General features: G+C 39.6%; 1 protein-coding gene across 7 annotated transcripts in view; it reads right to left on the bottom strand.

The window, feature by feature from the left end:
- CCDC85A (coiled-coil domain containing 85A) overlaps window positions 1-12367 on the bottom strand; it is a 192258-nt gene that overhangs the window by 35618 nt on the left and 144273 nt on the right. For 5 of the 7 annotated variants that reach the window (XM_041754948.1, XM_041754949.1, XM_041754950.1 and 2 more), the window contains exon 3: window positions 2512-2588. The exons of the other annotated variants lie outside the window; for them this stretch is intronic. In XM_041754948.1, the coding sequence (XP_041610882.1) occupies window positions 2512-2588 (77 nt within the window). The remainder of the gene's footprint in view (window positions 1-2511; window positions 2589-12367) is intronic. 7 annotated transcript variants of the gene reach the window in all.

Here is a 12367-nt window from a genome sequence, read left to right as displayed (position 1 = left end):
TTCCAATTGCCAACTATATTTTTTTATCCTGTTTATCCATCCAAAGTCAAGAGGATATATTTTTATAAACTTGGGAGTAAAACAGAATATCTCCTAATCGAGGCACAGTGAGCAAGTTCCTACAATGGGAAAATCAAGTCTTCAGATATTGAGACTAATTTATGCAGGGATGTCAGCTAGTCACATTGAATTGACCTTGCAAATCAGCTAACATCATGCAGTCAGAAATAGTTTCTGCAGGGAAAGCATGTAATTATTTGTAATAGTACCAATAACATCCAAGAATAAGTCACATATGCCTTTGTGTCATCTGGTCCAAATCTCAGTCTTCATGGCTATTCCCCTTACACGATTCTCACTGCTCTGAGATTCATTTATTGCTTTCCATCCTCAGATCTATTGTCTGTTCATTTCAGTTGTATTTATACAAGTACCTGCCATTGGTGATCCCATCATATTTATCTTAGCTATAAATGAAGGCAACATTCTCAGATAACAGAAATTTCACAGAAATATTGTTTTTGAACTGAGATCTATTGTATTCTTTGCATATATGTCCCATAGCATATTTCAAACAATAGATTTTTCTTTTCAGTAAATTGCCCTGGACATGTAAAAAGCTATTCAATTCTAAAGCATTGTTTTTCCATTTTAACATCTCTAAAATCAACAAGAATCTGACATGGTATAATTGACAACATCTTTTCTCATTCTTAGTGGCACATATGATAATGGTGCATCCCACATTAACAACATCTTAGGATTCAGTCAAACATGATCTTTCCCAGTCTTTTCTGAGGAGAAAGAAAACCTTCTTTGATAGAAAACAGCAATGCATTTAAAAAACATATGTTTTAAGACTTGAGCCTGAAAAGTTGTTTAATCTCTTCTACTTCTTGACTATGCAAGTGCTGTGTGTTTAAATATGCACACACTTGATATATCAAGTACAGCTGAAGCCTCTTCTGATTTCTCTTCAAGACCTCTAACACTTTTACAGATTTTTAAAAATCAATCTTGTAATCATTTTCATATTTGTTGTGCCTCTTTTTAAATAACATAGCGCACAAGCTAGCATTTCAATGTTTGACACGAACCTCAATTTCCACTCAGAGGTAAACTAAGAGACAGATCTCTTTGTCTTGCTCTTTTCATTTACATTCCCAGTTGCCCCAGAGCCTGTATCACCAGATAGAACACTCATGATAAACTAATTCTATTTTTAGGTTTCTTGGAACGGAAAGAAGTTAGGTGTTTTCAGTGAAGGGTCTCGGCACAGTCAGACTCTGAATCCCATATAAAAGGACAAATGACAAAGAAAAATTTTAAAAATGGAAGGTATAGAAGAGGAAAGAGAAAACTCTACCAGCAGTGTCTTGTCTTATGATGCAAATAATCCCTTCTGTCCACATCAGTATTAACATAGGCGTAGTTTGAGAAGGGAGAAAGTAGACTCATTTCATTTAATCTCATGATTTTTAGCCAGAAGGCTGGCCACTGGAAGAAAGAGAAAGGCATTCTCCGACAGACCCCAAATCATCATTAATGAGCAAAAGTAGTTTAAAAACAAAATGAGATTTAAAAGACCTAAAATATCTTTACAAAGTGTTACTATTTACATGTCTTCTCTTGAATTTGAACCAGTCTCTGTTTTCATTTAAACTACTGTTTGCTTGTTTTTTTAAGGGTTCATTTTCCCTTGGTCACTTAGGAAATAGAAATAATCACCAGAATGTGGAAAAAAACACTAGCGACTGAATGCTTAGAAAACTCCTTTCCTAAAATATTGAAATACTTTCCTGCCTCCATGTCTGTAAAGGAAACCAACCTAGAACCAGGGGATTTGCTCAACTCCTCAACAAAACATTCCCCGAGAACCACCACCTCAGCCAACATCATTCTCACCAAGATATTTCAGCCCAAAGGAATAAGTACAATAATATGGTGAGGGATTCAAAGAGTGCCACTTTGTATTCACCAGGGAAAAGAAATTAAGCCCCAAGGTAAAACTGTCAATTACTGTCATTGCTTTGTTGTACTAGAAGAGTTCATCAGTTATATCACAAAGAATTTTAGGAAGTACTAATTTGAATTAAAATATGAAATCTTCAAACTACCTACAGCTTTCCCTAGCTCATAAATTAGCGCTTTTATTTTAAAAAAAAAAATGAGTCCCTTCCCTATATTCACCAACTACATGCATGACATATGTGAGTAGTACTAGCAAAGTATTTTCTACTTTTCTTCATTTCCTCTTTCTCTTGTTTTCTTCCTTTCAAAATTACTTTGCATTCTTATTTCAGACATCTGCATCCTTTGGTATCACACTTAAGAATCCAGATAATATGATGGTCATTATGGAAAGCAATCACAGTCTACATTGATGAATGACTATTTACAAAATGATTTCTATCATTTAAAGGAGAAAATGTAATTGAGACTTTAAATTCCAGATAAAATGCCACAACTCAAATGACACTGACTAGCTATGAGCTTCTGGAAGTCACCCACCTGGGGCAGCATGCGATTTTCTTCCTCCAGCTGTCTTACTCTTGCCTCCAGCTGCCTAACATAGGACAAGGTTGATTCTAAAATTAAAAAGAAAGAACTTACATTATACACACAGGTCTTGTTTGGTGCACTGTCAGGATATTTCTGGTTTGATTTATTCAAATCAGGTAGTGACAACATAGACCGTTATTTAAAGAAAAAAAAAAAAGATTTCTCCCCAGAAAAACAGTAACAAAAGTCATTGAAACCACAAGCAGTTTGAACAATTGTACAATGCTAAGGACAATTAGAAGAATTTATAAGGGGTGAGGTTACAGGCTTTCGTATATCATGCAGCCCTCAGAATGTCAGGCGTTGTGAAGACACTTATTCCCCTTTCTACTTACTTTGTACTTTCAGGGAGCTGTCCCCATGTAAGACTTTTTACAATGTTAATTATCACCAAAATAAATTCCACAGGCATATTTAAAAAATAGAAAATTAAAATATATCCAAATAGCCAGCTCCCTTCATTTTCCCCCCAAATACTTCAAGCCTTAAATTCAACATTTATTCTTCTCATCAATCTCCAGATATTATGACTATAATCCAGAGAACCATTACAAAAGGGCTAAGTGGAGGGGAGGCTAAATATTGACTTTGATTTTGGGTGAGTGTGACACAGATCTGTTTTTCCCAAATCTTTAGGTAAGCCAGGGGCTGACTTTAAAACTCATTCTTGTTTCCATTTCTTCAGGAGCTCAGGTGTGTGCTGACCGGTGACAATCAGCATTACACCTAGAGTCTGTTCCATGTGAACTCTACAGTTTACAGCTTTACGTCAGGGAATGATTCACAGGTGAAGGAAAGAGGAGTTTCACTTTGAGGAACAATCTGACAGGAACTCTTCTTAAAGCAAAAATATTCAAGTGCATCATATAGCAACATAGCTGCCATTGATTCATTACCCAAGAACACACATATTTCAGGTAGAGTAAAATGTACATGACAATAAAATCCCTCCAGCAGGTTTCCATAGTTAATATTAGAGCAGCATAGCTACTATTAAACCTCAGTGCATGTTCTTCAGCCTTGGAAACATAAAAGAGCAAGGAGCAAGACCAAGATGGTAGTGCATTTAAATGGTAAATATTTGGAGACCCCAACAATTTAAAGTTAGAAAGAATATTGATGTAAATTAATGCCTTGATCTGAAATTCATCATGGAAACTATAATTTCTGTACGGAAATTGGTTATATGAACTCAATTCTGTTTTTGTGACCTTCAAAGCAGTAAGATAGCATTTTATTTTCTTAAAATACACAAGAAATTTTGGTCCTTAATTTGCAAAATGTAACAATTAAGCTCATTCCAGACAGGTTTACAGCATGTCTGTTTTCACAAACATTTGCAAAAAGTCCCTATCACTGATGGTAATATAACCGCCCACGAATCTCACACCAATAGGCGAGTCTTGGTTTTGGGCATCCCTCACATAAGACATAAACACAAGGTAAAGGAAACTGAAGACACTTCCTAAAAATATGCTCTCATTTTTTAGCTCAATGAAATGTTGAGTTCGCTTTATGACCAAAAAAAGAGGCATAAATGAATAACAAACATATTGATTTCATGAATCTGCTTTACTCCCGCAAATGAATAAGTGATTTGCAGATCATCAAAACATGAATGCAAATTGCCTGATTTACGCAGTTTTGCAAGCCCCACTCTCTACTTTAGAAAAACGATCATTTGATAAGGGCCATCCAAGTGAAAAGTTGCTCAGAAATGTTCTACTTAAGCCATGAACAAGTATAATTTTTTTCTCCCTTGTTCATAATTTATACCTTATCTTTATTGTCCCTAGACTGCACCATCCCCAAAGCCATGATACTTAAAGCAGCTCAAAGACTCTTTATACACAGTCATTAAGGTGACATTTGGAAATGCCACTAAATGGATTTTAATTCGGTAACTATCTTCTATCACTTTAATCTACTTCTCTTTTTAAAATTTTTTGCAGTTTACATATTGGATGGTTTCACTAAGCCTCCCCCTATGTTAAGAAAGTTCTAGCATGTCGGTTCAAAAAAAAAAAAAAAAAGAGGGTAAATTCCTGATTTTGGAAAACATTCCGTAAGTCCAATTTCTAATGTCAAGTTAAAAAATCAATGAAGTCCACATCTTTGTTTCCAAGCATTCACTGCATATAGGGGCAGGGGCAGGAGAAGATAGGTAGGTAGCCCTTTTAGACTGATAAAATAATTGTTAAAGATTAACTTTATAAGATAAAGGCAAAAGCTAGGGAGAGTTTTGAATTCATTCACTCAGCACCTATCGACTGTGTCATTGGTTTGTGTCAGGCTCTATTGTAGGGTTGGGATGAAGAGAAGGCCAGTGACTACAAGACTCTCATCTCACAGAACACAAATTCTGCTTTAGGATTACACCCCCACATTCTGTGTTCCAGAAGGCCCTGTTGCTCCTGGCTGCCTCTGCTGCAATTCCTACTTAACAGTGAACAGATACCATGATGAGAAAACTCCTCAGGGGATGGGGGCAGGATGGGGGGAACGGAAGAAGAGCTGATGCACATGCATAAATAAAAGAATTCCTGCTGTTAGTTCTTTTATTCATCAAGAACCTGATTATATAATTCCTTAATGGGAGTGGAGTAGGCAAACATTTTTCTGAAACATCACTGGTCCTCAAGTATAGACAAAAAGCCACTCAAGAAACTCTCCAATCCCTCCACTGTGAGGTCAAAGAACAAGAAGCGTTTTGTTAAGCTTTAGGATTGAGAGATTTCTTTGTGACTTTCTTTTACTGCTCCACAGGCGAGCCAAGCCTGACTACAAGTACATAGTTAAAATAATGGGAGAGAAAAGACGTAACCATTTTAAAATATGTAATAGGATAAAGTGTAAGAAACTCCACGCTTTGGAAATCCATCACAATGTACATCCCAGTCATGGCTGAACATTGAATAAAATACTGGAGTAATTTCTTGTGAGAAAGAAAAGGAGCCCCTCTTTTATGCTACAACCTACTGGCCACATTGGCACAACCCCTTCCCCAGCTGCTGCTTCCCTTGTCTTCCTCATTCAAGGAACTTCCAAAGTGCTGTCATCTATAAAATAAGCTGGTTTTCCATTACACGCAGGGAATGAGGACCACGGGTGTGCACTGACCAAAGAGAAGTGTCTGGCAAACACTGGCATTCCTTTCTTCTTAACCGAGGTACAGCCAAAGTAGAGTGTTTTTTAATAATTATTTTATTTTTTTATTTATGATAGTCACAGAGAGAGAGAGAGAGAGAGAGAGAGAGAGAGAGAGGCAGAGACACAGGCAGAGGGAGAAGCAGGCCCCATGCACCAGGAGCCCGATGTGGGATTGGATCCCGGGTCTCCAGGATTGCGCCCTGGGCCAAAGGCAGGCGCCAAACCGCTTCGCCACCCAGGGATCCCCTGAAGTAGAGTGTTGTACTAGTTTCAGGTGACAACATAGAGAGATTCCAGAACTCTCTACGGTATGCTGTGCTTATGGTGTTCTTTTTGATTATTAAATGATACCTGTACACATGCATGCATGCAGCCCTGAATGTGGATATCCTATAATTTGAAGGGATTGTCCCGTCTTCCACCAGTGACTGACAGCTAAAGCTTAGATTGCAGAAGTCATCTGGCTTTCAGAACTGAGAATGAGGCTCCAGACAAGCAGCCAAGCACTATGTGACTCTCTACCCAGATCCACAACGTATTCCAGGAGGACTCCATCTTTCAGAAGGAGATAGCCTGTCATGGGGAGGGAAGAAGGAAAAGGCAAGGTAATGTGAGATTCAGTGGGAAATCATGTGCCATGTGAGCACAGAAAGAGCAGTATTGGCTGCAGTTCTTAGTAAAGAGAAACTGAGCTTCTCAGATCAACAGAAGTTTGACAGGCCAGAGAGATGCAAGTGTAGTCACAGGATGGACAAGGACCAAATGCCAAGAATGATCCTGAGTGGAACAGGGAAGAGGAAAGGGAGACACAGGAAGGAGGAGAAAGGGACATACTGGGGAGAAGGAGGAAAGGCCAAGTCGCTTCCCATAATCCAGGATATGAAAAGCTAACATCAAAACCCAGTTATGCAGATGGTGGGTGATTTGCTTTTAACATTCCCAAGATGCATTTTCTCTTTCCAGTCTAGGATTGAGGACATCTACATACTAAAAAGGCAAAGTGAAGCAAACAATACCCATGTGGAGAAGCAGGCTCCATGCAGGGAGCCCGACCTGGGACTCGATCCCGGGTCTCCAGGATCACGTCCTGGACTGAAGGTGGTGCTAAACCGCTGAGCCACCTGGGTTGCCCTAAATGGCTCCAATTTTAGAACTGGAATGTACCTTAGAGGTTTCCTAGTTCAACCTATCCTTGATCCCTAACTCATTATGGAGATGAGAGGATAAGCCCATAATGTAATAAACTTGGCCGCTAACATGGGAGGTTAAATATATTCAGAAGGTTTTGTTTCATCGCTGGGGCATCACAGTGATTGCCATCTTGGGTCTTTGAAATATGAAATGATATCACCCTTCTCACATAGATAAATTCCAAATTCACCCTTCTTCTTGCTGATTTTAGATATTTAGGTGGATTTTTATTTAAAATAACTTGATATTTTCCTTGGACAATACCTGGGACTTGACTTCACTTCGTTTTACCTGAAATGCTTTCAATCATATAAAGTAGCTGGACTTTTTCTCTGCTAGTTTGAAAATACTCTGCTCAAAATGTTAAGCCCTCTTTCTTCCCCCTACTTTCTAAAGTAGCACTTCCCTCCTGAGGGGAACACCCATCCTTGAAATCACCCACGAATTACTCTAATTATTGTACATAAAAGGTTTACTGTTGGTAGCTACAACTATCTGAGATCTGTCAAACTTCTGAGTGGTTTTGATTAGATGAAGTACCATTGGGTCTTCAAAATTTCAGGGCAGAAAATAAAATCTAGTAGTGGTCCATTCGAAGACAAATTATATAGCATTTGGAAGGACATAAAGGAAGAAAATCACTTGGAAGACTTTTGCGACCATGGTTTTTATAGATGGTAGCTTTTTGGTGGCTCTCTCAGAGTTAGCCCCTTAGCCAGAGAGAGTCCAATGACCATGTGATTTAAATCTGGAGGCAATCCCTTTGATAAACCCCAACTTCTAAAGGCACTGCTTGGAATAATTCCAAATTAATCTCACCGTCCACAGGCTTTTGCACATTCTTAAAGAAATTACTTCAAAAAAAAAAAAAAAGAAATTACTTCAGACTACATTTTAAAAAAAATTATTACTGTTCTACTAGTGTTTCTCTTTCTTCCTCAGGCAAGCAAAGGTCAGCCTCCTACTTAGAATTCATATTAGCTCCAGAAATATAAGTGATTACATTTCTCACTAGAATTTGATGCCTTTCTTATTAAAAAAAAAAAATCTTGTTGGAATCAGCATTTTCAGATTTGTCTGGATATTTGCCTCCAACTGCCTTACCATGGGCAGAAATAGGATTTTCGTTTTTCAAAATGGGGAGTTTGCCCTAAATAAATAAAAAATGATGTCAGGTCTTGCTCCTGTCCATTATCTGTGGGGCTAATTTTACTCTTCTCAGACACTTCCCTCTGTGCCAACCCAAAAGAGATAGGAAATATTTTCCATCCTGTTTCTCCCATGTAGAACCCTGCTCACTGGTTATTCACTGGTCTGATGTTCCCCTAGGTCTCTCCAACACCTTCCCTTGGCCAAATACTCACTCCATCCTGCCTAGTACAACAGTCCTTATTCTTCTATGCATGGTAATGTAAAGTAGCTTTCTAATGATTAGAATATCCCAAGACTGGAATATACTGCTTTGTATGAGAGCAGCCTTTATATTATCGGAGGTGTTTGGAGAAAGCTCAATAAGATGCTGCAGAGATTTCTACCTGTTGTATGTTTTTGGGCTGTTTGAAGTTCAGTAATCCTAAATTTTTAAATATTTCCCATTCCATGAATCTCTTAGTTTTACTTCTTCTCAACTCACTTGCTAATAAATCATGTATTCACTGCCTTACCATTTCTCTTTATCGACTTTCTTATATGTGATTTTTTTCTGTTTTCACACTTTTTGCCCAAATATGCTACATGAAAATATTCCTTAAACTTCACACAGTGACTGGTGGCGTTCCCTGCAGGGGTTTAATATGGACTTGCTGATTTATTTTAATATGAAGACTTCTTCACCCAACAGAGAGTGTCCTGCTGTGTGCCAGACGCTGTCCTAGATATCGGGGATACAGGGACACACAAAAGTGGTAAGAGTCTGTGAGTTCATGGAGTTTGCATTCCGGGGGGTGTGGGGAGAAGACAGGCAGTGAAAACCAAATACGATGTGTTGTGCAATGAGGATAACACAGGGTACTGCCGTAGCAAGACTTGGGGAAGTACACCTACATTAGGGAGCATGGCCTGAGGCTAAGGTCCAGAAACAAGCCAACTATGTAAAGACCTGGGAGAAGAGAGTTCTAGGCATGAAACAAGGGGAGTGCACAGGCTCAGGCTGGGAAACCCCGCATTCTGGAATCCAGTTGTGAAGAGGGAAGTGACAGCCACAGAGAAGGATCTGTCTTGTCACCTTCTTCCACTGCCTAAGTTTTTAAAACGTTGTCCTGTTTTTGTCTTTTATCCTTAGGACTAGATTTAAACCTTTTGACCAACAGGCTTCCCTTGTGACAAAAACGTGCGCACTGTGTTTGGTTCTGCTCTCTTACACACCCCAGTCCTTTTTCATTCAAATTATGTTCCAATCCATAGTAGCCAGGGTTTTCTTCCTAAAATGCTAAGTCTCTTCAGTTCTTTCCCCACTCAAAACTCTGCAGTAACTCCCCATTTTGTTCCTCATAAAAGCCAAAGTCCTTTAAAAGTCCAGCAAAGATACAAATATAGTCATCTGAAGGGGCACCTGCCCCCCCGATGTTTACAGCAGCAATGTCCACAATAGCCCCACTAAGGAAGGAGCCCAGATGTCCATCAACAGATGAATAGATAAAGACAATGTGTATATACGCAATGGAATATGACTCAGCCATCCAAAAAATGAAATCTTGCCATTTCCAACGACATGGATGGAACTAGAGGATATTATGCTAAGCAAAATAAGAGAAAGACTATTATCATATGATCTCATTCATATGTGGAATTTAAGAAACAAAACGGAGGATCATAGGGGAAGAGAGGAAAAAACAAAACAAGATGAAACCAGAGAGAGAGACAAACCATTGGAGACTCTTAATCATAGGAAAAAACCTGAAGGTTGCTGGGGGGAGGGGAGTGAGGGGATGGGGTAACCGGGTGATAGACATTAAGGGGGGGGCACGTGATGTAATGAGCACTGGGTATTATATAAGACTGATGAATCACTGACCTCTACCTCTGACACTAATAAGACATTCTATGCTAATTAATTAAATTGAAACAAAATTAAAAAAAACAAAGTCCAGCAGGGCCCCACATGACCTGGCCACCAGATAGCTGTCTCACTTCATGCCACCATACCCTGTGCTCCAGCCACACAGCTTCCTTTCTGTCCTGAACACCTCAGGCATGCTCCTCCTTTATTGTGTCCCAGCTTTCTGGAAAGCCCTCCTCCAGATAGCTGCTCGGTTGACTTCCTCACTTTCCCCAAGTCTTTGTCCAGATCACAGCTTCTCAATGCAACTCACTGAGTCCACCTCCTTTAATCCCACCCCCCCACCCCCACCTCTACCCATTCCTGAGCTTCATGTCTGTCGTACTTACTTTTCTCAAGACACTTCATCACCTTCTATCATATATATAAACCTGTGCACAGAGAGAAGTCCCATCTCTCCCCCTCAGAATGTCAACTCCACAGGCAGGGACCCTTTGTGCTGAGTGATGCCCCCCAAGTGCCTAGAATAGTGTCTGGTACAATTAAAATGTACTGAATGTGTCAACCGAGTGATGCAGGCAGTGCCCTGAAAGGGGATTATTTTATAGCACAGGTCTATACTTTTCAATCACTCCAGGCAAGGCAGGATTTGTATTTAAATGGAGCTTCATATAAATTGTGCTGTGCCATTTGAGAAATCTACTACAGAGCACTAAACTCGGGATAGAAACTTCGCAGAGGTTCTCAAATTATGCCAGATCAGGTCACTGGTGGGTAACTTCAGTAAGAAAATCTGAAATGTGCTCTCACCAGGCAGTTAAAAAAAAAAAAAAATCTGTGTGTGTGTGTGTTGGGGAGGAAGAGAGAACAGGAAAGAGTGGGAAAGAAGGAAAGAAAAGGAGAGAGAGAGAGAGAGAGAGAGAGCAGCAGAGAAAAAGAAGTTATAGGGGTATACAAAAATGGACCATTTCTATCATTAATATCTTCTAGGATAAATGTCCTTCAGCTGGAAATCCTCTTCAGTTAGTAAGGCTGCTTTTTGGTTAGCATGGCCAGTGAGGGGAGTTTTGAGGGTGCAGGAGCACGCACAGTTGTGGGGTACCCTGAGGGGCTCGGAGCTGTCAGAGAGCAGCTGGACGAGGGCGGTGGGCAGCGGTCCATATCAAAACAGGTTATGTTTCTTCGAGAAAGGGAAAACCTGTCATTTCGCAGTTAAAGGAAACAGGGCAATGTGCCGTCCTGTTTATTTCAATTAGAATGAAGGCTGAACACACTGCGTCTCTTTCCAAGAGTGCGGGGGACAGAAGTCATGAGTGCTCTTCTCCTGGTGCCCCCCACAAGTGCTCTAGTTTTTGAAACAGTCCAGATTTTGTTTCATTTATTTTCTATAAAAGACTAAAGAGTTAGATGGATATTGAAACCTGACAATTTGCATGTAAGGCAATTTAGAAGTCAGGAAAAAAAAAAAAAAGGTGATCCTAACTTTTGTGCCAGAAAATAGTCACCCTAAATTTGTCCTGGTCTCTCCTCTTCCCAAATGAAAGTGCTTTTAAAATGGGAGAAAATGGCACTCGTTGTGTATCTGCGGTCACCCAGCTGGCCTATTCCTTGGTAACGGACACGTGATGGCTTCAGCTTCCATTTCTCTCTTTCTATAAGCTGGAGGCTCGGTGTGGCAAGGTCCTGCCTTCCAGTTCTTTTCTGAGCTGCCTTTTGACCAGCACAGAGCTGTGTGCTATAAGGGGTTCAATAACTTACCATGGAAGGAAAGAATGAATTAATATCCCATCACCCTGGTCCCCAAGCACTCTGGCTGCTACTCAAAGTTTGTGTTCCTCGGATAGTCTGAAGCAGTTAACTCCAAATACAGCCAGATTCCCAGAATTTCTAGAAAACACACAACAACATGCAATCTAAATTGAAGTCTGGTTCAGAGGAATTTTTTTGTGCCCTAAAATTGCCTTCACTTTTACTACTCCCTTTGAAAACATCAGCCCCACAAAGGAGGTACGAGGTAAATAGCAATAAACTGGCAAAAGGACGGGGGGTGGGAGGGGAGTATATGGAAAATATTTCAATCTCCAAAGAGCTGTTTAGCATGAGTACCATTTTCACAGCTATTCAGGGTTCAAATGCGTCTTACTTTCCACTGTTACATTGCTGCTGTCCTTGTCATTTCCCAGAGAAAATATCTGCATTTCCCAAGGCCAGAGAATAAAAACTGATGTCATTTTAATAAACATAACAATTTTCTTCAATGTGGGTGGCCCCCCTGTAAGTGTATCTTGTCAGTATTGTCAATGAATGCATAAGGAAGTACATCTGTAAAAAAAACAAATTTTCAAGGGACAGTAAAACCCATCAAAATGTTACCCTCTTCAGGTAATTATGTTGACTTTTTATGTATTTTTAGATTTTTAAAATTTAGATATTTTTTAAAGCCAACCTACAGTTGTTTCTACTGTC

The sequence above is a fragment of the Vulpes lagopus genome, chromosome 5 (assembly GCF_018345385.1).
Source record: "Vulpes lagopus strain Blue_001 chromosome 5, ASM1834538v1, whole genome shotgun sequence".
NCBI lineage: Eukaryota > Metazoa > Chordata > Mammalia > Carnivora > Canidae > Vulpes > Vulpes lagopus.
Note: the sequence above shows the minus strand (reverse complement) of the source record. Positions and strands in the feature narration are given on the sequence as shown.